Consider the following 27527-nt stretch of genomic DNA (forward strand, 5'->3'; position numbering starts at 1 on the left):
CTTATATTCATTATTGGACAGGCTGCACAAAGAAGGTGAGGAAAATGATAACCAGGAGGAATGTAAAGTAAAAAGCTGTTAGAAGAGAGACTGATGTTAACAGAGGACCACAGCACAACTTCCAGTGTTTACTGATTGTTCTCTCCACTGCTGCGATACTTAAAGCAGCGAGGAAGAAAAGTAATTACTTTATTCCTGTCACCCTCACCATGAGACAGCTGAGTAAAACTTGATCAGCAGAAGCCAATGAGTAGGAAATAATGGAGTGTTAATGCATAGTGAGCTAAATGCCACCAAAAGCTGTTTGGCATTGTTCAGAAAAGGTGAAACTATGAATTTTTAGTACTAAAGAACACCTATAGAGGAGTGACACTTCTTCTTGGATCAAAAGTTCTAAGAATTTAGACACATCTGAGCTGACTGATAATTTTTAGAAAAAGCTGTATTGCTGGAGGGTTTTTTTAAGGCAAACACTGATATTTATAAAGTTGCAAAAGAGGAATGTGTTAAGAGACATTTAGTAGGTACTGTACATCTTACGTTGTGTTTCAGAGATGACAACTTTGGGTTTTGAGGAGCATTAAAACTGGTAACTAGCCTACCCCATCATCATTTGGATGCTCTAAATCTCAACTCAAGAACTAAAGGGCTGATTCAATTAACAGAGAGCTCTCACCCTCTCCAGCAAAGCACAGGATTCTTCCAAATTGTCAAAAAGTACTTGGTGAGAAGGACACAGCTGGAACCCTCACAGATTCACAGAATATGAAGGGACTGAGTTGGAAGGGACTCACAAGGATCATTGAGTCTAACTCCTGGCCCTGCATGGGACCATGCCCAAGAATCACAACAAACAGAACCTTCAATGCTCTATGATCCTTGTAGGTTCCTTCCAACTCAGGATATTCTGTGATTCTATGTTTTTCATGTTTTCAGCCAAGAGCTAAATAACAGACATTTTGAGGGTCAACAGACAGACGTATCCTGTGCTGGAGCTGATCAGGCTCCTGCCATATCCTTGGAATTCTGGTGGAGCTTTTCTCTTGGAAAGTTCTCCATTCTACTCACTAATGAAAACAGCAGGGAGAGCACATCACCCAAGGCATATTATCTCCTGCCCTCTGGAATCACGCACTTGATCACAGATCCAGTTAATCTGTTTGAAGACACCAGATAAACCAGTGCTTTCCATGAGGAACAAGTCATGCTGGGAAGTTCCAGCTGCCCTCAAAGCACAGGGAAAAGGCTGCAGTCTCTTGGCTACACACAGCTGCAGGCACACAAGGGCAGAGACAGTTTTATTGGGCTGTAGGCATAAGGATATACAGTCATACTTTAAAGGTCTTCCCAAGGCAAAGTGCCTCAGAAATGCCAATGCTCCCTGTTATTCCTGAGGCCACAGCCATGTACTGAGTCACACAGTAAAAAAAGAAAACAGGCACAAAAAAAAACGGTTTTGTTAAAACTCACACATAGAAAGGCCATTCTGTAGCAAACCCTACTCTACCTGGGCATGTCTAAATTACTGTGCCAGGTTTACTGTATTCCATCATTACATCCTCTTTTCTAATATATTGGAAAAGCGCGAACATAAAACCAATCCATTTCCTCTGTGACTTTTCACCTTCTTAAAACAGCCCAAATTTCCCCTTTATTTTCCATTAAACACAAACTCAGTTAGGAAATACGGAGTATTCTCTGTGAGCAAGTGTCAGCTCCAGGTATTCAGGCTGACAAATTCTTTATGTTAATGCTGATTTGTATAGTTACTCCAGGTGCATATTTTAGCTCTCCTGTGCACATTACATACTTCAATTCTATCTTCAAACACTAATCTCTTGTACCCTATGTAAATAAGTATTCAGACTCTGTTGTGTGGGAGATTAAACAGCTATAAATATGAATAAAATTCCAAGTAACTGGGTTGTATTTTAATTAATTTTAGATAAACTTAGCCCAAATTTTTCATTTCAAAGGTGCTGTATTTCCTGCGTTGGTGAGACTGCTACTCCATTTCCATACTCTTACAATGACAAGTGAAGCAGAGGGAAACAAAGCCCATCAGCATATCTCCTTAACCTCAGCAGAGAGACAGCACCAGTGCCTGAGTCCTGCTTGCAACACAGAGACTAATTGTTCCACAGCTGAAACCTGTGTGGGCACTGGGTTTGGACCACTGGGTTTGGATGCCAAAGGAAATTTTCTCTTACTCTGCCAAGTCCACAGGAGGTAACAGCACTCAGGCACATTCAAGTGGATGTGGCTCTTTCTCTATCCCAAGACACTTTTCCTGAGTCAATCCAGCTCTGTTCTAGGACAGAAGCTTCCAGCCCAGTTTAAAATTGTCCAGAAAAATATTTTAAAATATTGAAATCCAAAGTTACCTTTCCAATGCCAGGGTTGTCCTTGATTTTGGACACAGCTCTCAGAAGGCATGGTGGTGCTGGGGGCGGACAGAGCTGCAGGATGCCACTGAAGTTAGTAGCATAAATAGAGAAGTCGTGTGTGTGTGGCAGGGGCGGATGGCATTTCTTTCTCTTCGAAGACAGGTTAAGCTTCTGTGCTGCTCTGTATAAAAGTAATAGCAAGAAAGGACAATGTTACTTAGGTGGTAAAAGGAAACTGAACCAGACAAACAGATGCTCATTGTCATCACTGCCTGCTTAACAAATCAAGACATTGCATTCTAATCTGATTTCATAAGGACAAGCCATCAGGATACTAATAAAGGAAATATGGGTAGAGAAACTACTGGCAAAATATTCAGTTAATTTCTCCACCAACAAAATTTCAATTATAATCTAACTTGTCTTTCTTTCCCCCAACAGCCTGACATCTGAATCCTAAAAAACTAACATCTCACAGATGTAATAAAAAACTAAAAAATCCCCTTGTCACTGGCAGAACCAGATGGACTTTGCTGGTGATAACATTATGAAAGTGGTTCTTTGTACTCTACAAGTTACTCAAGGCAGACGACAGCACTCCAAGTCAGCCGAGCTCAAGATCTCTCCTGTTGGCTGCACAGAAAATCCTTGGATAATAGGAAATTTCCTTCAAGACAAATTGGTTTTGCCTCCCCAATTCCATTCTTTTGCATTAAAATGGAAAGCTATTAAAAAGACATGCTTTAATCTGCTGAATGATAATGATCCTGCTTTTGAAATGTAGAATTTCAAAACATAAAAGATGAAGAAGGAGCAAAAATTAGAACATACAATTAAAATTGTAACATTCTTCCTTGTGCGTAAAAATAGGAACATAATCTGTTTTTTCTGCTATTCCCCATGAACAGCACCAAACAATATAGCAAGAAACCAAAACAGAAACTCTTCCCTACAGGAGAAAATAAAATTAATCCTGCAGAGTGATTATTTTAAGCAGAATAAAATATATGTTGGCAAGCACATGCTGGGCAACTGGGCATGGCAATGAGGGTGAAATCTCAGTTCTCTCGAAGTCAACGAGAGCTTTACCACCTGAAAAAGACACTTGTGCTCTGACCCTGACACCGTCAGTAGACAGTCCATCCACAGATAAATATCACAAAAGCATCCAAATTGTTACCTTCTGGCATTCCTTTGAATGACTGTTAGGGCAGCAAAGGCACAAGGTGTCCCACTGCCAGCATCTGGGGACATGCTGAGACCACACTGCTGATGCCAGCAGGTCTTTAGGGGACAAACCGCTATTCTGCTCCATGCTTGCAATATAAGGGCTTGTCACTTTGAACAAATTAGTATCTTTGTAAAATTACTTTGTTTTCATCATGTCTTTCAGCCCAAGATCTCCAAGTACTTTTCAGTGAGATCAAACTGGCACTAGCATCTGTGAAGTATTATAAGCAACAGACCCATGGAGAAACCAAGGCAGCGTTTTGCTGTCATAACAAATTAAGAGTAAATCTAGAACCCCAACCTTGCCATGCATCTTGTCAGCATTGTCAGGCAGCCTCGCTTAATCAGCTTAGTAAACTGATCAGGGAGGGAAACTGCTCCTTTGCTTATATTCATTCTGAGTTAGAAATAAAAATTAGCACCAAGAGCAGAAGGGCTGCACAGTTTCTCCCAGCTGCACTATTGACTTCAAATGAGCAGCAGTACAAAGAACTGGCTGTGTCTGAGGAGCAAAACTGGACACTTGAGTTAAAATTAGCTAGTTAGTACAACAGCAGGACTCTCAATACAGATCTCCAAAATTCCCAGTCCTTTTCTCTATATTCCAAAACTTGTGTGTGTTAAACTCCTGAACCTTTTTATTTCAACTTCCAGAGATGCAGACCCCCTACATGCTTCCTTCTCCCTCTATAAACACTGCAGTATTTAGAAGAATACAAAGATTCATGTGATGAAAAAATGAGGCTCTAATTCCAAACTCAGAGGGAGCCCAAAGGCACTGTCTTTTGAGGAACAAGTTGGACTTCTGCCTTTGAGGAAAGAAGAAGCTTTTGACTCCTACTGCATCCTGAAACCAGCAGGAACTACAACCCACAGTGAAGCAAAATACCACAAGCATGGATTTATACAGAACCTCAAGAGTCTGGTGGCAATGAGAACTGATTTAACTGCCTGAATCTCAAACCCCCTCGCTAATACTTCATTCAGTAGGAAAACATATGCTGAAATAGGACACCAGGAACACAGTTGCACAGCTTCACTGTGGTTGCAGCTGCACATTAAAACCATAATGCCTGCTAAATTATATGCAGCTTTACTGTGCAGAAAAGAGTCTCTACCTGTTGGTACTGTCATTGTGGAACTCAAGACAGTCATTAGCATCTATCTCCAAGTACCAATTAACAATCCTGCTTATTATTTAATTGTCTTGTTGATTAATATGAAAGATAATGTTTATTTTCTTGTTTACATGCTATGATCCCTTGTTGAAATTATAAAAACTCCTCAAGAGAATGTCTTCAAAGTGCAATCAAGATATACATTAAATCCTGATGAAATAATTACTCCTGCAACAGATCTGGCTGAAGGAGCTCCTCTGGGAAACATACATGAAAGAGAATGAGATACAAAGGACAAATTTACTCAGGAATTGTGTGTTCAAGCAGCTAAGCACTACACTCAATGAGTAACTGCACCCAAAAAGGCCAAGCTAAGCAAGGCATATAAAAAAATGAACACAAAATGCCACTTTTTAGAAGTACAGCGTTTCTCAAAACACCTCAGTAGCACATTTGTGGGACATTTTGATAAGCAGATTCAAGATACTGAATCTGTTACTAATTGCCTAACTTCTGCACCAAGACAGAACCACTTTCAAACCAGTTTCACTTTGATGGTGTGTGTAACCTTCCTGTACCTCCACTGTTCAAAGGACAGTGGCATATGCTACCTAAAGCAATTAACTGCTGTAGTGCTGATAAATCCTCTTCCTGTGAGTCTGGAGGGCGATGATTTTACTAAGAAATTTGGCAAAGGGACTGTTGATGTCCATGTGAGATAACAGGAAACTGAAAGGAGAGGAACTGGAGTAGCTGTTGTAGAAAATAATCAGTGCTTTGATGGGCAACCAGCCAACTGCACTAATAATGATGTGTGTGGTTCACAGTTAAAAAGCATCTCTTGTCAGGTAAAAGTGCACAAAGCTTAATTACAACCTCTCTGTGCTTGAATGCAAGAATTGCTTTGTCTGACATTAAAACAAGGTTATTTCTGGAGTTGGAACACCACGGACAACTTGCAAAAGCAGTATCAAACAGCTTGCTGGGTTCGATTTTGTTTGTTGTTTTGGGTTTCTTTTCTAAAAGGGAAAGGGTAAGGATCTAATTGAAAGCATAGAGCAATTTAGGCAAAACAACACATCACTATCAAACTGTAGACTATGAGTATGAATTCAAGTAATAGTCATCCTCAGCTCCTATAAAAAGCACAGTCAGTTCTTTAACAGAAAGCCAGTTGGGCAGCCTCTTTCACATGCTCTGCTTGGGCTCCTGGACAGGTCCAGGCAAAGAGCACAACACAAACACTCATCAATTCCTATGGACTTCTTGCAGAACAAACAATACACTTGGTGGCATGCCAGCCACCTACTCATTAGGCCAAAATATAGCCCAAGCTGGTCTGGACATGGGCCCAAATAAACCAAGCAAACTAACTTCAGAAACCTCTTTGCTTCAGTAAAATCCATGAGAGGATGCATTTACATGGAGCCAGTCCTGAGACACTCCAGAGTGCCAGACCTTCTGCAATCCTTATCCAACAACACATTCCTGAATTTACACTTAAGTTTTCAGTTGTGTCTTTCCTCCAGAATTCCTTTTCTCAGGGAGATTTTGTTCCATGGAGAGGTTGTCAAAGCTCTCCTGAACTGGGCCCTTTTTGCCTAGCACCAGAAAGTACTCGAGCTCACACCAGACCACTGTCTGTGGGGAGCCTAATTTGGTGCCATTTCCATTGCCTGACCAGCTTCTTTTTCTCAAATTTGATCTTGCACAGGAGGCCCTCACACACACTTTCAGCACCACAATGGGCTGCCTGACCTTGTTCAGTATCAACTTCTGTTTCCTCAGGGAAAATTATGACCTTTAGGGAATTCTACACAAAATGCAAGCATTACAGTCATTTGGCATGTGCCAAACATTTGTCACAGCTCTGTTAGAGTTTTACACTTTCCACCTCTCTTCTCCTTCCCCATTCAGCCTTCACAACCACTCTTCTACAAAACACTCTCACAAGGGAAACTAAGCCCCACACTCTCATGCTTCTCTTCCAATTAAAGCATGAGAGACATCCATGGATATTGCTTTTACCTCCAGCTGTGAGATCTACTGTCTGCATTTTGCTTAACTCTTTCCCTCTTTAATAGAAGACGTCTTTAAAGACGCTCTGGAGAGTTCTTTCCTCATAGCAAGGCGTCACGGTAGAAAATAAAACTAATATATGGCACATGCAGGGGCACTCAAATATCAAATGACAAGGGACAGTCTCTAACCTGCTCTTTCCCCCACACGATTTACAGATTACTAGGTTTTCTGCTATGCATGGATGAGACCAGTGAGGAAAACCACAGCCAGATCAATTACATAATGCTCAACACCTAGGGAACAAGACTGTGCAACAACAGCAGCTACAAAGCCTGCTAGATGAAATGCCATTTTTAATTTTAAATTCTGCCTATGTTGTTAGCATGACATTTCAGATATTCTGATGTACAGCAAGCTGCTGCTAGCTTACACTCCCTGCACACATTCTGCACATTATAGCTGTGAAAGTAAACAGCACAGTTTAAATCCCTAAAGCACTCCTTCTGAGCATAATTTCTCCACAAAAAAAAAAAAAATTAGATTTGAAACTTTCATAACTATGCAAAGTGATAAAAATTTTTCTTAAAACTTTGTGAATTTTCTTTACCTTCAGAAGGAAGAGAGCTATGAAATATACTTTGGGACATGTACTACAAATGAGTCAACTGAGATAAAGTCAGAGAACTTAATGGACACAGTACATTTATGGACAAAAGTACATTTTCTGCCACAAGTCAGAAACAGATCTGCAACTCCTGCTTCCCATTATTAAGCTCCACTGACAAGAATAATAAAAGAAAACTTCTGTACATTCATTTCAACGTGACTCATTAAATATTAACAGTTTTAGTGTTCTTGGCCAGTCTTATCTTTCAGAGATCACTATCATTATTCACATTGTGAAAATGCTGAAGGGCTTCACTGAAAGGGTCAAGGCCAAACAAGTGTACAGTCCAAGCCTTAAATATCCTGAACTCTGGACTTTACACAAGAGTGTGCTTACTCAAGATTTTTGGTTTGACCTTGACAGACATCATGGAAGTGATTTTTATCCTGATTCTGAGCTGTCTCCTAAGTTTGGAAAATTATGGATGCAGGCTTACACTGAGAACCAGTTGACTTTAGCAAAGTTTTCCAAAACTTTCCCAGTTCTCAGCTCAACAAGTGATAAACCCCCTCACATAACCAATATCCCAATCTTTTCCTGCTGCCAGCTAGTTCCAAAGGAAGCAGTGGGAAAGTCACAGCCTGTCATCCTATCTGCAGTTCCAGTTATTGTTTCCTTAATCACTCATCAAAACAGGCAACAAATAGACGGATGTCCTACAATACATCCTCCCGCACCCTCTCCCAAGCCTTCCACAACTCACAGGACATTGGTTGGCATTATTATTTTTATTATTGCTATTGCTGTTTGCTTTGCAGTTCAAAAATTATAAAGGTAGCACAATTTAAAAAAAATAAAGTCATTGCTACCCAAAACCACAAGCAAAATTAAAAACCAACAAGGTATCTGTTTTCACTAACAGCATTCACCTTGGAAAACATAATGTGATCTAAAAAATATAATTTTAAAGAGAAAACCAGGAATGTATAAATACATAATGAAGGTTTGGAAAGGACAGGCACCATCTGTATTTCTAGAGTAAATTTTGTCCAAGAAGCCACTTATAAAACATATGATAAACTTTGAGGGTAGGGTCTCTTCCTCTCCCAAGCTTACTAGGTTCCTGTGATGGATGTACAACTTCTGGAGGACACAACACTTTCCCCACTTCATATCATTACACAAGTTCTACACCAAACCTTTGTTTGCTTAGCTGTCCCAGCAATGTTGCTGAGAAGCACTGCCAGGAAGAACAAACAATTAATGTTCCTTATTTCTGTGTTTTGACTTCCTCAATAAATAATTAGTTCATCTGGATCACAATGCACAGCCTCAGACAATGGCATTTTTATAATGGGTGAGGGTAATAAAGTTTCAATAGAAACCCATTATCCTGAAACATTCCAAAATGTCAAACCATATTTAATATTTTGAGGATGTTACCTCACTAACAGTGTGAGAGCAAGTATCTCTAATTCGAGACAAAGTTCATGCCTTGCCTCGTGCACATAGCATAATCTTGCAATTCAGACTTGAATTTCAGCCTCTCATTTTGACCTTGTAATTTTCTCTTACTATCTCTTATTAAAATCAGCAAGGCAGAAATAAAAATCAGCAGCGTTGACATATTAGGAACATCAATGTCTCACAGTTTTTTACTAGACAGTTTTTAACTACTCTTACTCTTACAAAATTCACATCTCGTGTCTCCCATTCCTTATTTTTCCCCTGACTTCACCAGGCATGCAGAGGGGCTTATTTCCATCTCCTGCAGCAGCTGTTACCTGGATGAGAACCACTACCACACTGAAGTCAGTCTTCTCTTTTCAAATTAAGAAGTCCCAATCCTTCCAACAGGTCAGTTTTCCTTGATTTCTGACATCCTTGTTGCTTGTCCCCAACTCTATTCACAACTTCATGAAGTATGGAATAAAGGCTTTGTGCATCAGTATAATCAAGGCTCACCTGAATTCAGGCACAGTACAGACCAGGAAAGCCACTTTTGGATAAACTCAAAACCATCTCCAGAAGATGAGAAGCTAAAACAAACCTGCAAGGTACTCCTGACACCAGAAGAGCTCCCTCATGCTGTGGAGACCCAAGAGGTGGTCCCTCCACTCAGCTGTTTATTAACTTATCAGAAGCAACCAATCTAGCCCATCTTCAAGCCTTCAAGCAATTTGCATACAGGTATCCAAGAAGAAATTTTCACCCTGTTTCTCTGTAATTTTTCCCCCAGCTTAAGAAACACCAAAGGGCAAATTGTCACGAGCACTGACAATTGCACTCCAGCCATTTTTCCTGCTCTCCCAAACCAGCAGCTCCTGAGGTTGCTGCTACAAAATTGTCATTTCCATGTTCTCTTCAGATTGTAGATTTAAGACACTTTTCTGGCCAAAGAACATTGCTTTAGCAGCCAGACTCAGTGTTCAGGAACTGACTTTTATATATATATACATATATATATCTAAATATATCAGAATAACAGCTAGTCACAGCAGCCTGCCACATACCATTTCCAGCTCTGCTCACTAAGGATGTTAAACAAAGCAAGAGCAGGAGAACATATTGCTGCACTTCCACACTCGCTGTTTACAACTCTACCATATGACAAACTGCTGAAAACCTGTGTAGGTTAATCTTTAAGTAAGCAAGACTGTCAACACTTAATACAGAAATATGTCAGTTCCCGGGCTGCACACTGCATGGATAGCTGTGCACTGAAAATACAGCTACCTGAATGTCAGCAATATTTCCCCACTCTGTTTCATGAGCTAACTGAGCTAAAGCAGCCAGAGCCACATCAATCTAAGCCCACTCCTTAGGCAAAAAAAGAAGTTGGACTTATTTGCCAGCAAGACACAGATGCATGAAATAGTCAGGTTGAGCAAAATAGAATTCTAGTCTCGTTTGTATTCTGTCAAGAAAAAGTAAGAAAGACATTTTTAAAACTACAAAGTAATGCACCTGAAACAACGGTGCTAACTAGCCCTTCACTATTGAAATAAGACTTAAATTGATTACTTAATTTTGCATTGCAGTATCAGCTCCGGGTGTACAAAAATCATTCTGCTCATTCAGGCTGCTCCAGGGAAGAGGTAAATTTATTTGCGAGTGGAAAAGATGAGAGACAAAATACATGACATGGCTAATGAAGGCTCATCTCAAACACCAAATTCAGACAAATATCTGACAGGAAAGAGAAGGACCATAAGAGGGGAAAATTCTGTATCTCCATGTTCCTGGTTGCATATATACAGTCTGAATACAAGTTACCATCTGTGAATACAATGCCTTCTTTACAATAAAAGCTCTGAGGTGGGTTACATTTTCCTGTTAGCTTCCTTTGACCCAACACACCATCCCCACAGATATACCTTTCTCATCAATTCCAGATCCCTCAGTTCCATATTTTATTGCACATCTAAAAAATCCACAGAGGATCCATTCCCACTTCAGCTGGGTTTTATTTCAGATGCTTAGTCAAAGGCTTGACACCTATACTGCCAAGCAAATAACTTCTCAGGGGGGCATTTACTTATTCCTACTGTTAGTGAGTTAAATGGTCACTGACAGCACTAAATGATGCAGTGGAAATCATCCAAGTACAGAAGTGGTATGCCTGCACAATGAGTATTTTTAAACAGAGGAGGGACACATGGGCTTCTAAGCCCAGGGTTACTATGATTTATTTAAGTGACATCAGTTCTGAAGTGATACTTCTCAGAGGTATAACAGGCTGATACTGCAGCGCCCTTTAAAATAGCACTTAGCAGGAAAATTTGAGATGCATGTTTTTCCATCACTGCAGATGGAGGGATCTGACTATTTCTGACCCAAAGATGGTAACTTCAAATTTCAGTAAAAATGAGCAACTCCTGAAGACCTGCTTGAGACACATTATCAAACAATATTCTGAAGCTTGCCCTGAAGTCCAGAAAGCTTCACTAGTAACATTTAGATTAGATTTATTATATGCTGATTAACATCCATTGAGTCCTTTCCTCCAGAGGGCAAGTGCTTCTTAATAAGTGAGCTGCAACACTGAGGACACAAAAAGCCAAACAAAGCAGAAAGCAAACGCAACAGCAGCACTAACTAATGATGAGCGAGATACTGGCTAAGCTTTCTGAAATGTCCTGCCAAAAGAAACAGCTTCCATACTCCAGCAGGAAGGATGAAAGAAAGTTTTAGAAAGCCAAAATTCAATATTTCATAGAGAATTAAAAAGTAGCATCAGAGTAATCTTGCAGTTGATCAAGCACTGCAGCCATAGTGCTGGTGCATTGTTTTGGCTTGACATTTTGTTTTTGTAATAAATGATAACGTGGGATGTCTTGTTTTGCGACAAGCACAAGCAAGCAAAGCAGTTTAGCTCTGAAAAGAGACAGTGACACTTCAAAGTCCATCTGCCCTGCAAACCACATCCTGCACACCATAAACTGAATGTTAAAGTGACTCCAAGTTAGCCACAAAAACTAAATACTTATTTAACAATCAGTCAGATTTAAAACTATTTCACCTGCTAAGTCTCTCTGTCTTAACAATGGTACTAAAATAGTTAAATATGTTACTGGAAGAGATTGAAAGTCACTAATAAAGTTGTAAAAACAGGTGCAAACTGTCAAATTACATCCCCACAGGAAAGTCACCATTATCATTTTACCTATGGAATGCTCCGTTCCCACTGCAGAAAAACCACCAGTGCAGCTGCCACTGCTGCCAAGCTGAGGAGCCCCAAATAACGGAGTCAGAGCTGGTGTTCAGGAGTCCAGGAACCAAAAAAGCAGGCAGACTGGGAGGGCTGGCCTGAGGGGGAGGCAGGAGAAGTGCTCCTCTTGACAAGCTAGGAAGGGCAGAAAGAAAGGAAAAATCCAAGGGGAAAGAGAGATGCTGGTAGCTAGGCAGCAGAGAGATTCCATACACTCAGGAAAACAGAATAATCAAGTGCATGCAGCTAGGGAGGAAGGAGAAAATAAACGGTCATAGAGAAAGGGAAAAAAAAAAAAAAAAAAACAAAAAAAAACCCACAAACCACTACAATTAAAGGAGAAAATATTAAGTCCAGGTGAGCAGAAGATCCAAGAGAGGACAAAGTAAGAAGAAATATCTGCACGACTCCAGTCAAGTACTTCCGATTTTTTCCTAGTTTAAAATCCACTGACCACCATTTACGCCCATAAAAAAATGCAAACCTTAGTAGCTCTGAAGGCACAGATTCTCCCCTACTTGTGAGCACATCTGTTTTAAATTATTCTTCTTTTCTCTTCCTCTTGGGCATCAAGAATGCCTCAGTATATAGAGATAATCCAAGACCCAACTGCTGCAACCACTGTCTGCACTGAACCACCTACAGCAGCTCAAAAAGTCACCACATCTCCTGGGAGGGCTGCCTCTGCTGCTCCAGAACCTCTTGTATTATCATTCATCAAGACACTCAGGGCTGACAAAAATCAGGCTTCCTCAGGTGTGGCCTCAAATTATGAAGATGTTTAAGGTATTTGGTCAGCAAAAAACACTGGAAGTGCTTTGTTGTGCCCCAATTCTGCTTCTACTCTCAAGATGAAATTAAGTCCTAGAACATCCGCTCCAAAATCCTGACCTCATCACGTGGTCCCCACATTACTAGATCCATTTTTCCCTCTCTTTTCTGCCTCTTCCTTTTCATATTTCTTGCCAATCTGGTTGGCACCAGGTTCCCTCCTTGCTTTATTCTGCCGCCTCCTGCACAGTCCAACCTGCTCCCACACAAGTCCTAGAGCCTGAGCTATCCAACAGAGGTTTCTCCTTCCAAATATCTCCCTGACACTGCTGTCTTGCATGATCTCTCCCAAGATCCCTAACACTCCATATAAGAGCTTCATCTTCCAAGGCAATAACTCATAGAAGCCCATTCCTGCTCACCACCCAGGTCCCTCTGAGACTCTGTCAGACCCTCACCATGGGCTCTCCACTTTGGTTGATCATTCAGTGCCTCACCCCTCTAAGCCAACAGGCATACCCTGACCCCAGACCTGCTGCCCTTTGGGACCTTTTCATGCTTTTTTCAGCGTTCTAACTCAGCACTATTTATTTCCAAACTCCACTTTCCCTCTTCTCTCAGCTCCTCCAGGTTCCTCACCTCTCCCTTTGCTGAACCACAGCTCAGGGTCTCATCTCTGCCCTGCCAGCTCACAGTGTCACAGATGAGCTGTTCCTAGCAGGGAGCCTGGCTCACCACACGCCAGTAATGCAGTGTGTAAATGCATGATGTTGTATTAGCAGTGATACCAGTAATGATGTTCTGCTGCTAAACACGCTGTCCTGAGAGTCCTTTGTGCTTCCAAGAACAAAGCCTAATAAATTCAGGCTTATCTCCTAATTTATCCTCCTCACGGGCTAACATGAAATGGGATATACCTAAAGCATACACGCTTTGTTTGTCCTTAATTATAGGCAGTATTATGCTGCCACAGCAACTAGGAAAGCTTAAGCTGTCCTAAGTGACACAAGATACTGCACAAAGCCTCACACCCTGCCCTATCCCCTGTCCCCACACCACACTGTGAGACCTGCAGGTCACATTTGCTCTCTGGGGACAGGGAGCAGCCACATTCCAGCAGCGTGGCATGGCATGGAGAGACAAGGCCAGCCCCTGGTGACACCTGCTCCCTCTCCATTTGCACATCTTGCTCTCCATGCAGAGCGGAAAAGGGGGACAGGAGGGCATCCCCTCTCCAGCCCCACACATCCCCCTGCAGGGATCAGGCTGCTCTAGTCCTCAACTCTAAATCCAGAGCAGGGACTCGTTAAGGAGGAAACATTAATTATGTATCTGGCTGCCCCTGAAACAGCTGGATGCTCCACTTGGGGAGCTTTTGGGGCATTTAACCAAGAAGGGATGGTGCCCTGAGGGGCTGCTGGGCTGCATTAATGCCATCACATCCCTGAGGAGCCCTGCAGCTCCCATCATACCGCTATGGCACTGTGAAACAGGGACAAACCATGCAAGGGGTGTTGTGAGTGTATCTGCCAGCAAAGCAGCCCCAATCAGGAGGGGCTCACACCCCACTTTCTGAGGTAACTAGTTCAAATGAAATTTTCCCACATGACATCAACACAGGATTTCTAGGGCGGGGGTTATGCTTACTGAGGAAGCTTTAACAAGTGACTCTGCTTCTTCTCTTGACCCATGATTCATCAAGAATTTACTGTGGTTACCTGCAACTACAGCAGGGGATTTCTGTTCAGCCTCACAGACTAGCTTAACTACCACAGGTCAGCACAAAAATCTCTAACTCAGGATCCAATGAATCACGGATTTTCTTCACCTTCTGATGAACTGCTACTTATTCATAACCCAGTTATTATCTGTCAAAGAGATTTAATTTGTGCCAGCTCTGCACAAAGCCAGGATACCTATGCACCCCAGCAGGGTACTGAGCAGAAGTTTACAGCTGTTAAATACAGCATACATTATGAGCTTAGCAGAAATGTAATTCTTGCTTTTAACAGGACAGAGAATGACAGGTTGAAGTGATTTACCTAGAAACATCTTAAACATGGCAACTTATTAAAAAAAAATGTTCTTTTTTTTTTTCTTTTTTTCCCTGCATTAAATTCTGAAAGTACTGATAGTCATGGCATAATCAGGTTTAACAGGTTAGCAGTAATATATGCTTCAAGTGTTCCTAATACATCATAATCTTCTTTCACAGAATTTGCATCACTGTCAAACTGAACTACTGATTTTCAGTTGATGCTTTTAACATGTTTCTATGGTTACTTTCCAAGGTCGCATCAGAGAAGCCTGAACAGCAGTTCAGAAAGACAAAAGGCATTTTGCATCTTTCACCATATTAAATAATTTATGAAAGTTAAGACATCCTCAAGGAAAAAAAAAATCATAAAAGAATAGGTTCTGAGGTTATTTTCTTTGCAACAGTTTGAAGCACAGCAAAATCAATATCTCTACAAAAGCTTTCAAGAGGAGACTATTTGACTAATGTTCCATATGGTACAAAATGCTAAAGAACACATTCTAAGTTTAGATCTATATGCACAAGCCTACATGAACTGCATGAATGGACTTTAAAGGAAAATGTGGACATCTAATTTGCTGCCAGCAGCTTCATCTTTTAAATCAGGCACTGAGGCATTGTCTCAGTATACTACATTTAAAAGATGCAAAAATAAAACTGAAAAAATGAAGTAAAACCAGTAATGACAAGCTTTATTATTTCCACCATTTCTTATTCAAAGCCACACAGATTTCATCCGTCCCCTAAATGTTACAAATTTTGACTAGTATAATGAAAGCTTGTACATAAAATATCTGAATTCTCTGCCTACCACTACACTAGATCAGAGTTTATTGGAACTAATTGAAGTGTCTAAGGCTTGGAACAAAAACACATTAGTCATTTAGTGGTTGTGCTAATATTGCTATGCCTTTCCTGCAGTTTCATTAGATACAAACTGCTTCAATACCCTAATCATATGCTCAGTCACAGCACAATCAGGACACAGAGTACTGACAAGCTGTCCCACCATGCCTAAAGCTGATAAGGTGTCTGCTCTATGAGTAACCTCAATTATTGACTGTATTTTATGGTCAATCTAATGACCAAATGCTTATCAGTGAACCATCAGGTGCCTGTAATAGGATAGTGACCCTTAGTTTATATGTACCATTACTGCTCATTAGTGAATAATTAGATTCTTTAATCCAAATTCACAGGCATTAAAATATGATGGAATATCCTGACTCCAGTAAAAGACAACTACGCTTATTTTAACTCTTCAGATGTTCAATTACATTACTCAGAGATTGTATATTTTGTTAAGAAAATCTGCTTTCAAAAAGCATATCATGTGCAATGTTTTATATCATGCCTAAATTGACACAGCTTTCCCAAACATGCAGGAGGATGATGAGAGAGGAAAGATAATGGGTGTGATTCACCACTGTGATTCTCTGGATTTATTATCTTAAATAGTTTTAATCTAGCAAAGCCCAGCAACATCACAAATAACTAGAAACCTGAGAACTAGTCAGTGCTATGTTTGGAAGATTAATTTTTCAAACAAAAGCAGGTGGATACAAGGGAAAGGAGTTGCAAATATACAGTTATTTCCCCCTTCAAAGGCACCAGTCCCAAAGCAGAGAATGCAGCCCTATCAGCAAACCAGTTTGAAAAGATCAACATCAAACAAGGTGAGAATTTTAGAAGAGGGACTTAATGCAGTTTGTCTTCTGCTCAGTGCTGCTCAGGGCTGCTTGCTTAGATACATATTTCCTTCTAAACAGTTTTGATTCCTCCTCGCTGCCCTGTCACTGCTCAAACCTTCCTTCCAGCTGGTGCACTGAGGGCAGGTAGCCCTGCTGTCCAAACACCACAACCCCCAGCTGCACAGCCACTGCTGCCACCACTGTCACCAGCCACCAGCCGGCAGAAATGGCACCTTAATGGTGACAGCTTCCATTTGCTGGGGGTCTTGATTCTTCTCCCAGGGGAGTGGTATTTTCTTTTTTGTCAGAGAGCCCATTAACCTCTTCCCAAGTGCATGCCCATTCTCCTCCTTGCTGCCCTTCTCCTGCCTGATCTTGGACACACCATTTCCTCTCTTCCCCGCTGTTCGCGTGACAAGAAAACCCAACTGGGCTATAAAGCTTATTACAGCTTTATAACAAAATATGCCAATATTTACTTAGCTGCAAGCATAGCCCACAGAAGGGTCCTACAACTGTCTCACATATTTCCCCTTAGTAATATAAAGTTTGTTCAGGTTCCTTATACAAAAAAACCCACCTGGAAACAGGTGTAAAGTGTGGAGCACTAGGCAAGGCACAGCTCATGCCACACCAAGGGACAAAGCCAGCTGCATTCTTCTTAAATCTGAAGAATGCAAGAATAAACTTCTCTTGAAATGTAAGGGTGAACTGGGAGTCTCTTCACAGTCATCCATGAACTTAAGATTTACTTTGTGCCCTGGCTTTCTCATTCTGCTAGTGACCTACTGAGAAGCTCCATTTTCTGCTAAATCCTCTGGTAACACAACCACTGAGTAATGTCTGGCAATTTGCTTGCGTGACACAGTCAGATGTTAATCAAAGCCTTCCTCCTTCGGTGACAGATCACAGTGAGGAAAAAAGCTTAAAACTGATTTAATTTCTTAATACGCTTCTGTCTGCCGTCTTTAATATTTGGCTTTGATTTCGAATACTTAGCGCTTCTCTGCATTTCTTGGTAATGAATAAAATACTTTTTTTTTAGAGCAGAACATAATTAAGCTTGAAGAAATTAAATATGACATTCAAATGAGAAAGAGCTTTGGATGAATATGCAGATTTGGGCTGCACGTATGCTTAAAAAAATCAGTGCATTCCCTGCAAAGAATATCTTAAAGATACCAATTTTAACCATGGGGACCTCTTATGACCAGGTATCCTTTTTGTTGCATCTCTTAGCTGTTGTTTTCCAGGTGACGACATGAACTCTCTGTCCTGTCTTCAGAGTTTGTAACCTTACAAACACAAAGCTGATTCTCATCAAGGAGCAAACTTGAGTAAAAAAAAACCAAACAAACAACTAACCAAATAAATCCAGCATGGATCTCCCTTCCCAGGCACAAAACAGTCCAAAAGCAAGAGTGTAAGGGTGTTATTTCTGCAAACAGAAACTCCAGTTTTAATGTGAAAATAGCATTTATATGTGGCAACCATGTGGAAACCATGTCACAACCCAAAAGCTAGTTGTGCTAGGACCTGTACAAACACAGTGAATGCTGTTTTATGAAAAATAAGATTGGAATACTTTATTCATGTGGAAAAAAAAAAAATGTATCTAGTCTTGCTGTGGCTCAGGAAATCACAGATGCGGTTTCCATAAGCACCCTATGAAGTTTGTCTTCCAAAGTAACTAACCCTGCACCCAAATACTCTGTACATTAACATATAGGCATATTTTTGCCTAGCAACTTTATTCCTAAGGCAAAACAGCCCTTTTAACAAGCCAAAGTTTCAACCACTGCTCCTCTTACAAAAGGAGGATGTAAACAGCTGAAGGTCCTCAGTAGACTTGGTCAAAGAAAAGCCAATGATTTGCAAAAAAATAAATATATGTGTGTCTCTGTGATTGTCAATATGTTAACTGCATTTATTCCGGTAGAGAACAAGAACAAAATCTGCTAGGCTCTGCATAATGTGAGTAACACACTGGCCTTGCTATGAAGTTCACATTTCAAGTGGCTGAGGAGTTCCAGTATGGAAAAAAACCCCAGCAAATACAATGAATGGGGACTACAGAATGACACTGCAGCCATGACTCTTCTTTCATCTCCAGGTGCTTCTTGAGAGAGGATTAGCTGACAGAGAGATGCAGGAGAGACAAGTGAATGCTGCTGCAAAAGAGTCAAGGCAGGGATGACCTTCTTCCTCAACAAGTTCAAGGCTGGATGGTGCAAAGGGAAGGAGACAGGAGTGGAAGGGTTGAAGCAAAGAAGCCTGAGAGCCCATTTACTAAACAAAACCCCCCAGAGACTGATGACATCCTAATATCTGTGGTTCCTGGATAAGCCATTTCTGCCAGTATGTGTGTCATCTCTCACTCATCCTTGAGGATTTCCTCCTCTTCCTTTCCCCTCTTGCTGAGAGGACTGCATGGCTTGAGGGTGGAGGACTCAGCATGGAAACGTTGATCCTAAGGTTCCAATGGATGGCAGAAGAGTCAAAAGAGAAGAACAGTGGGAACCTCTCCTGAGGTTATTGCCAAAGCTGGGGGAACAGCCTGGCCATGCCCTTGTACCCATCTGAGAATCTGCTCAACTTATTTACAAGCTCCAGGGATCAATGATGGATATCTCTCCCCCACAAAATCTTCGTGACATTTTTTTCTTGTGTTTCAGCAACAACAGGATAAGAAACAAAAGTGCTTTGTGCACAAAAATTTCCATCAGCTGTTTCCATTTTCCATCAGTTAAAAAATTCAAGAGAATCAATTCTGAGTATAGGAACATGGGTAGGGAATAAGCAACGTACTAATGGGGTTTTAAAATGTTTTAGCCAGCACAGAGCTGCTAAAGCTATAAAATTCTGATTCACTCAAGGCAAAGACAGATTCATGAGAAGCAATTAGGGCCTGATCCAACATACAATGATGTCATTTGCAGTCTTGCTGCTGACTTCAAGAATCTTTGAATTAAGTCAATGACACTCACTTCACAATAAAAACAGAACTGAGTTTTGCTGACCTGTGACAAAAGCATCACTGAGAGAAAATATTTTGGTTCTTGTTTTATACTATTAGGAACTGATTTCTTTCTCTCAGTTTCAAGGAAGGTATTTTATTTTCTGACTTCCCCAGTGAAAGGGAAAAATCTTTGCCTCCAAAAATTTTCTTATGACATACGAATTAACACTGAAATAAATCCAAAGTAGATTAAGCTAAAATCATACCCACAATATGAAACACAGTAACAAAAGCTGTGCTGCAGTCCTATCTAAATATTTTTTGAAAGGATGCATTGTCCTTGCTTAGGTAACTGAACAAGAAAAGAGATGTCTGAGCTTCTCCCTTAACCTTTCTTTTCCATTCCCACTGATTATTTCAGATACCTATCTTTGAATGAAACAAATCATCCTCTGCAGGCCATGGTTTCTCTGTGTTGATTTAAACCCACAGCACAGAGACAATCCCCTGACTTACATACAGTGCTCTTGGGGCAGTTATTTCCCAGCCCCAGTGTACAGACAGACTGTGACGCACAGGGATTTGACACTCCAAATCATTGTACTATGTTCTTTAAAAAAAAAAACCAACTTGGAAAGTCAAGATCTTTCTGAGGTCAGATTGTAACTTGCAGTAAACATCATTTATTTAATGGTACAAAACATCTTAAAGACCAATGAAAAGGAAACAATACAATTACCACTGTGATTACATTCTGCGAGGGATTCTCTGCATAAATTTTACTTTAGTGCCATTCACAGACATACGCTTTTCAATATTGTCTCAAAATATGTTCAGTTCAGAATTAAAAAAGGAGTTGGAATGCAAGTACAAAGCCCTGAGTTTTGTTGTTTTAAGTACCATCTGCTTGACAGTGTATTACGTTTAATCAACATTGCTAATTACAACAAACATCCAAACAAAACTAACATATTCTTGTTATAAGACACCAGAATGGGGGAAAAAAAAGACTGTTGTGGGCTATTGCTAAAAGAAGAATGTCAAACTGTTTTAACTGTTTCAACCAGCCATGGAAAAACTTTTATTTGGACACATAGGCCATGCTACTGTATAAAAAAATCTTTTTTTTAATCTAGATCTGAGAGACAAAGACTTGTTACTTCAGCTTTTGCTCCAAGGAAACCTACAGAATAGCAGACTTGTGGTGAAGATGGCCATTAAGGATTAGACAAAGCCCAACACAGGTTTCCTTGGGTTTTTGGTCAACAGAGGTTCCAGGTCCCCAGACAGAGGATCAGGGTGTCCCCATCCCATCCCTGCTCTCCAGCGGCAGCAGAAAGCCACAGGCGACCACCTCCACCCCTCAGGAACCAGCACTTTGGCAAAGACTGATACCATTTCCCAACTGTCTGAAGACCCACGAGCAGTGACGGAAACCAGAAAAAGAGAAGGTACCTTATGAAGAAGGAAGCTGCAGCCGAGGTGCCTGCCGAGACCCCGGCTGGAGCCACCACGCTCTGGGGCGCGGCCGTGCCCGCGGGGTCCGAGCTGGGCTGCCCTGAGCCGATCTGAGCACTGGCAACATCTCGGCTGCTTTCGGGTGCTGCCTCCCCCTGCTAAAAATAAAAACATACGTACAGGTTAGTACACTTTAATACATGGCCTGACAGGGAAAAATGTCACACAGCACTTCCAAAGCCACTCTTTGCAAGGGTGAAGGTGAAGATCAGCGGCGGGTGAGGAGTGATACAGGCAGACAAGTGTCCCACAGTAGGCTCAGCAACAGAGAAAGTCAAAACCATGACGGCAGGGAGGAGCAGAAAAACACAGAGAACCTTTGTGAGGAGTAATGCACAGTTAAATAGTTTGACAGGCATGAAGAAATGGAAAACGATAAGCAGAATCCTTTTGTTTTACAGTGTTATTTGGGAGCTGGCAGAACTGTTTATCTGGTTCAGCTATGACTGTCAAGAATTATTTCTCAGTGGCACATCACCTACAAGACCTATCTGTTTAAGAGGAACTAACCAAACAGTCACACTTGTAATACGTTTCCACATGAATAACCCCAAGAACTAAATAAAAGAAAATTGATTTTTTTTGGAAAAAATATATACAGCCCTGTTTTTCAGTATTATTTTTCTTAGCAGCACAAGCGTACAACACTTTTCTCCTGCAAACCATTCCAGAGGAAGAACAGGAGAGACTGGAGATACATCTTCTCCAGCATAAAGCATTTGCAGTGTCTGAGACACAGTTTGGAAAGGGGTAATTGTTTTGAGATTTTGCCAAAATTTTAGACATCTGTATTGTGAAATTGTGTCAGGTCTATATCTTTATGTTTAGGCCACCAACTCTTTCAAGTACTGAGCTCAATTAAGCCCCATCAGTCAAATGCTCATTGACAGTGCTGGGAAGCCTCTTCTCTTTTGGAAGAACCTGCTCTCTGTCTGGGAGTCCTGAAGATTTAATTAAAGATGACACCACAATAAATATTTGTCAAAAGAGTTAATTGCTTCATGTATGATAATATATGATGTTTCTGTCATCTGAAATACTACTTTGACATTTCCAACTAATTAGCTAAAATAGATTCCAGGAAAGGAGACAGCCTCGTAATGAAGCGCAAGAACAATTAGGTGCTTCCTAGGATGCCACCAAATTTTAAATTTTGAGCTGCCATAGATCATGTTTTACAACTATAGATATGCAGACATGGCAATAGGGCACTCCCAGTTACACCCACACCCTCAATTTTCTCATACACTGACAACACAAATAGAGATTTTCTCATGAGAACTGAGCAACCCAGTTATTAGGTACCAAGGAAAAAAACTTTGCCAACCAAGTAGTGCTCAACTGGTGCATGAAAGCCTGTCTGGAGTTTCATCTGGACTCAATCCTATAGGTTGAGGGCTGTAGCCCCAGTTCCCAAAAAAGTCAACAAGAAAAAAGTGCACCCAGCTCTTTTGAAGGTCTGCTCTTTCAAGACTAGTACTATTATCAGTATTATGAAGTGGCTGAGTCACGCTTTAGCATAGAGTGCTACACAAAAAAAGTACTTTTATAGAGCTGACCAAAGAGATCTGAGGCTGAGACACAAAATTCATTCATGCAGATTAACTTAATCCTACTGAAGCTACTCACACTAGAAGCCAACCTGGAAACTTTGAACAACCCTCTGCAAAACCCTTCACTTGGTAATGCAGGAATCTCATGAGATAGATTTCTCTGTGATGAAAACAGAATGACCAAGCACTACTAGAGATCAAGACAGCACAAAAAAATTGTGTGGAAGGAAAAAGTACTTTAAAACGGGAGTTTGTCCATCTCATCCATGATCTACTGGCAATGGCAGCCAGAACAGAGAAGCTTGGAAAAGGATCAGATCCACTCACGTGGTTAATTGCTTATAACTAAGTGATGGAGTAATGAACCTTGAGGGGGTCAATAAAGCAGGTATTTGATCATTAATGCACTGAAGCAACAAATGTGTGGTCTTGACCTGTACCAGTCACAGAAAGAATATGGCATGTGGAACAACATGCAGGTGGGTAAAATCCAGTGTGACATCTGAAATTCGGAGTTACATGAACTGACACAAAGCGCTGACAGCAAGTGGAGTTTGCAGGGATTCAGCAACTTACAAACAAAAAAAAAATCAACACCACAACCTCTGGAGCCAGCACATGGAGCCTACAGAGTGGCACAGCAGGGACTACCAAGCTCAGCAGCAGTGGCATGGTGGCTAGCAAGAAGAGGACTCAACCTGCAACCCCTGGCAGGATGACATCTGTGTCTGAAAAGTCCCCATGTTCTGTCAGGGAGACAGCCATAACCCTCTGCCACAGAGGCTGCTGTCTCAGATTCAAAATTACAGGCTCAAGTCAAATTGCTAAGACATATTTCTTCACTCACATTCAACAGGGGCTATACTAGATGAGAGACCTTGACACAAAGAGAATTGTGTTCAAGCAACATTTTGAAAAAAAGACAGGAACAGCAACATGTTTCTAACCAATCACACTAATTAATGCATACTCTAAATGACGGCATGATCTAAAGCTAAATATGAAATCTTTAGATTTAGCACAAAACTTCACTGCATTTTACAGCAAACTGTAACAAACTTGTTAGAACTGACTGGAATCTGTTAATAGATTAATTCCTGTAAAAGCTATTCACACTTAAAAATATAAGCCATGTGTAACACACATTCCATTTACACCACTTTTTTATTTCTATGAGAAGTTAAAATCCTACATTTCTAGGAGATTGTGGACATATCAGGCATGAAACTTGAAATACCCAAATCAAACCTGATATTTCAGATGGCAGATGGTTAATATGCTTTCCAAATCAATGTATCTAATTTGGATAAATGTGGCTATTCCCACATTAAACACATTTGAAAACTCAAACTGTAATTTCTTTTTCTGTAAGTTTTATTCTCAGTTTTGTGTGAACATAAAAAGAGGATGAGGGGAAGCCAATAAGAAGGCACTGATTCTTGTACAGGAACAAAAAGTGAAGGTATACAAGACAAAATCATCAGAAGACTATGGCAGAAGACAAGCCATATAATTTTTATTGTCTTCAACTACCCAATTAATATCAAACACAGTAACATCAGTTTTGCTGCAGCATGAGAGGCTGAAAAACAACAAAAGTTCTTCCAATTCTAGGATTAATTTCAAGGACTGTTTGCACCATCCAAAGGTGAGAGGATTTTCCAGCACAGCCAAATGCAGCTCTCCCTGAGAAGCTACATCTCTCAGGTGATGAGAAAGGCTCAGCTGTGAGGAAATTTGTCAGGTCCAGGTCATTTACCCTGAGGCAAGAAAACTAAAGGCAAGTAATGGGACCCTCCTGGGCCTGGACACTCCAGTTTGCCACACCACAGAAAAAGAAAGGGGATTTTTTTTTTTAAACTAAATACACCTCCCTTATCTCAACAAATATTTTTCTGAGGACTATGTGCGGAAAACAGAATTCTTTAGAGGAATTTGAACAACTTTTGACTTTTCTGAGTGTATGAGTCTGCACAGAGAGAAGGCTCCAGACTGCAGCTGACAGGGAACTGTGCTTCTCCGTTTAATGAATTTTCATAAATCATTAATGATCAAATGCAGAAAGTACAACCTTGTCACTATAAAGTGTTACTGACTGCACTGAATATTTAAAATGTCATAGGGCTCCACATCCAGAGAGTAATGTTTGTTTCAATTTTCTCAGAAAATATTTGCTGGACAAAAGCCATTGGAAAAAACCAAAAACCCTTTGGAAAGATGCTAAACCTCAAAGCAAGACTTTCCAAAACTGCTCTATAGGATCCCTTCCCTCTACTCTCTCCAAAACCACATGAAAATTGGCACCAGTAAGAGCACAGCAAGGATGACATTTGAAAATGTCACACCAAGCATTTCGCACGTGCAGGAATGAGCAATGTCAGAGCCTGTGCCTTGGACAGGAGAGTTTTGGGACCAGGTCCCAGCACCCATCCTGAGGACACACATGGGGGCAAGTCAGCCACACTGCATTCCCAGCTGGCAGCGTTCACACACCCAGCTGAAGCTGGCAGGGCCACAACAAGCAGTTACAGCATGAGTTGTGCCCAGCTGAGAGGACCAAAGGCTGGGGGAAAGGGCAGGATGAGATGGAGGTGACCTGACATCCTCAGGCTATGGAGGTGGAAGTGGCCTGGGCAGAACAGGGGCACCCCCTGTCCCGTCCCTGATTCCCAGCGCACGAGCTCACTGCTATGACTAGAAGGCAGGAAACATCTGCCCAGGCTTAAGCAAGTCAGACTAGTCCAAAATTACACTATAAAGAAGTTGGCCCTAGATAAAATTTCCAGATCCACAGGACTTTGTCTGGCCATTACCATCCAAAGGACAATTACAATTCTAACAAGCTCTTTACACATTTGAAGTGCAGAGCCAAAAACTAAGCCGTAGTGTTTCCAGTTTTCTGAGTATTTCCATTCTCTGCACATTGACCTTTGTCCAGAGAATATCCAGGAATCCAAAAAAGCCAAACGAGGTCATGCCACATGGTCTCTGAAATCCATGCAAAATATGTATCTGGCAACAGGAAAGAAAAACACAGGACTATAAAAACCTATAAAAATAGATCAGTCCCAGGATAACACTGTCATGGCAGAAGAAAACCAGAAGGTTGGATAGAGCTGCAGAAGAGTATTGAGAACAGAATCACTAATGAGGGAATGAAGAAAATTATAAGAGCCTCTACAAATCTGACACACATCTGTTTATCACAATCACAATTCAATGTAATTTATTTTACTTCAAAAAATTGGCCCCATAATGAAAGCACTTAACAGGGCAGTGCAGGTGAAGCACTAAGTGCTCTGGGACAGCCTGAGTCTGTACTGGAGGTTTTTTTTCCCCTAACTAATTTTTTCTAACTTTTTTATCCCTTTTTGACTAGCAGCCAGACAGAGGATTTTGAGAATTTGCTCTAACTTACTATTTTCCCCTTTCTGACTAGAAAGTCACAGTCAATTAAACTGTAAAAACTGTTTGATGTAATGATTTTGCAAAATATTAACCCTACTGTTTATATACGATAAAACAATAATTTTCCACCTAAATGATTCATGCAAAGGCTCTTACGACCTACTACCACCGACTGGAACAAATGTGACGTAAATCTCGAGCTGGATAATGCTCACACTATAAACCCTTCTTTCCCATAAGCGTGGGTAAGTCCTGCATGCATCTCCTGTGAGAAACGTCTCCTCCTGACTGACTACATAAAGTTAACAGGGCAGCATATGCCAGGCTGAAGTGAAACGTGTTCTGGATAAACTTTTTACTGCCACTTGGCATTGTTTCTGCCAGGGCTCATTATAAAATAAGTAGGGCATTTTATAACTACAACACACTACTGTTGTCATTTATAACCTGCAGCTGCGATGTGGTAACAGGAATGCCTAAACCTGTAGTTTCAGACTTTTATATGCATCTCGTGTTCAAAGTAAATCAAATGCAGAGCATAATGTCCCTTCTCTCAAAGAAGGTTTTTCAGCTACAAGAGTTGCTAATGCCTGGCTTATGATCAATCTCTGAAGATGAGGCAGAAGGAGGAAAATTATAGAGAAGTAGAATTAAATAGAAATAGGAGGCCCATCTGCTGTCACAGACTGGAAAGTATTATAGGCAATCCAAAGGCAACCTCAGAGCACTTGATTTTTGAAATAATTAAAGCAGGTTTAAGGTTTGGATCTTTACCACCAAAAATCCTTAGCAGTCTGTGCTCCATGCAGAAAGGACCTCAGCTTTTTGGGCAGGGCACACAGCCAGCTACATCCAGCACGGACATCCTTGGCAGTACCAGGATGGAGAATCCTCCCTTTTGACTAAGGGCTTTTGATTTCAGTCTGACCCAGATCTCTCCTAAACCATGCTACTTGGGCCTTGAAGAATTTATTAGGGTTGTGGGCAGGCCTCAATCTACAAAAGGAAACATCATTCTTTCCTTCCTTCAGGTTGAGAATGTGGGCAATCCCTGCAGGCAGGGCTCTGGTAGTGCAAAGATGTCAGCAGGCAGTGACAGAACAATTCCTTCACATTTCAGCCATTCAGGACACCCAAACCAAAAGACACAGCAAGAAATGCTCATTTTTGTTTCACTATTCACAGCAACCTGACCAGCAGTCACATGAACACCCTCCAATCTGCACATGCAAACCCACCACTGGGAAAGTCAGGAGGTCATGAAATGAGCTACCAGCAAGGACACAGATCCTGCTGCACATTAACACTCTCAGATCAGGACTTTTCATGTGCAGTGCATTTAAAACAGCCAGGCTAGAGGAACTGCTTCTTCTAATGCCTCTAGGCAAGCATCAGAAAGTGTTGCCCAGAGCCCTCCCTGTTGACTTCTGTTGCAATAGCTACAGCCTCCAAAGCCAAAAAATCTAGCTGTGTACTTCCCTGGGTATTGCTACAAATGGACAAACATACAGTAA

The 27527-nt window shown here is 41.0% G+C and overlaps 1 protein-coding gene across 7 annotated transcripts in view; it reads right to left on the minus strand.

The window, feature by feature from the left end:
• Positions 1 to 27527, minus strand: part of KIF26A (kinesin family member 26A) — a 96205-nt gene that overhangs the window by 25734 nt on the left and 42944 nt on the right. For 4 of the 7 annotated variants that reach the window (XM_064423181.1, XM_064423183.1, XM_064423185.1 and 1 more), the window contains 3 exons: positions 20990 to 21150; positions 12031 to 12210; positions 2385 to 2568 (listed from right to left, as the gene is read on the minus strand). In XM_064423181.1, coding sequence (XP_064279251.1) covers positions 2385 to 2568; positions 12031 to 12210; positions 20990 to 21150 — 525 coding nt within the window. The remainder of the gene's footprint in view (positions 1 to 2384; positions 2569 to 12030; positions 12211 to 20989; positions 21151 to 27527) is intronic. The other 3 variants (XM_064423182.1, XM_064423186.1, XM_064423187.1) reach the window with 3 other exon arrangements.

The sequence above is a fragment of the Passer domesticus genome, chromosome 6 (genome assembly GCF_036417665.1).
Source record: "Passer domesticus isolate bPasDom1 chromosome 6, bPasDom1.hap1, whole genome shotgun sequence".
Taxonomy (NCBI): domain Eukaryota; kingdom Metazoa; phylum Chordata; class Aves; order Passeriformes; family Passeridae; genus Passer; species Passer domesticus.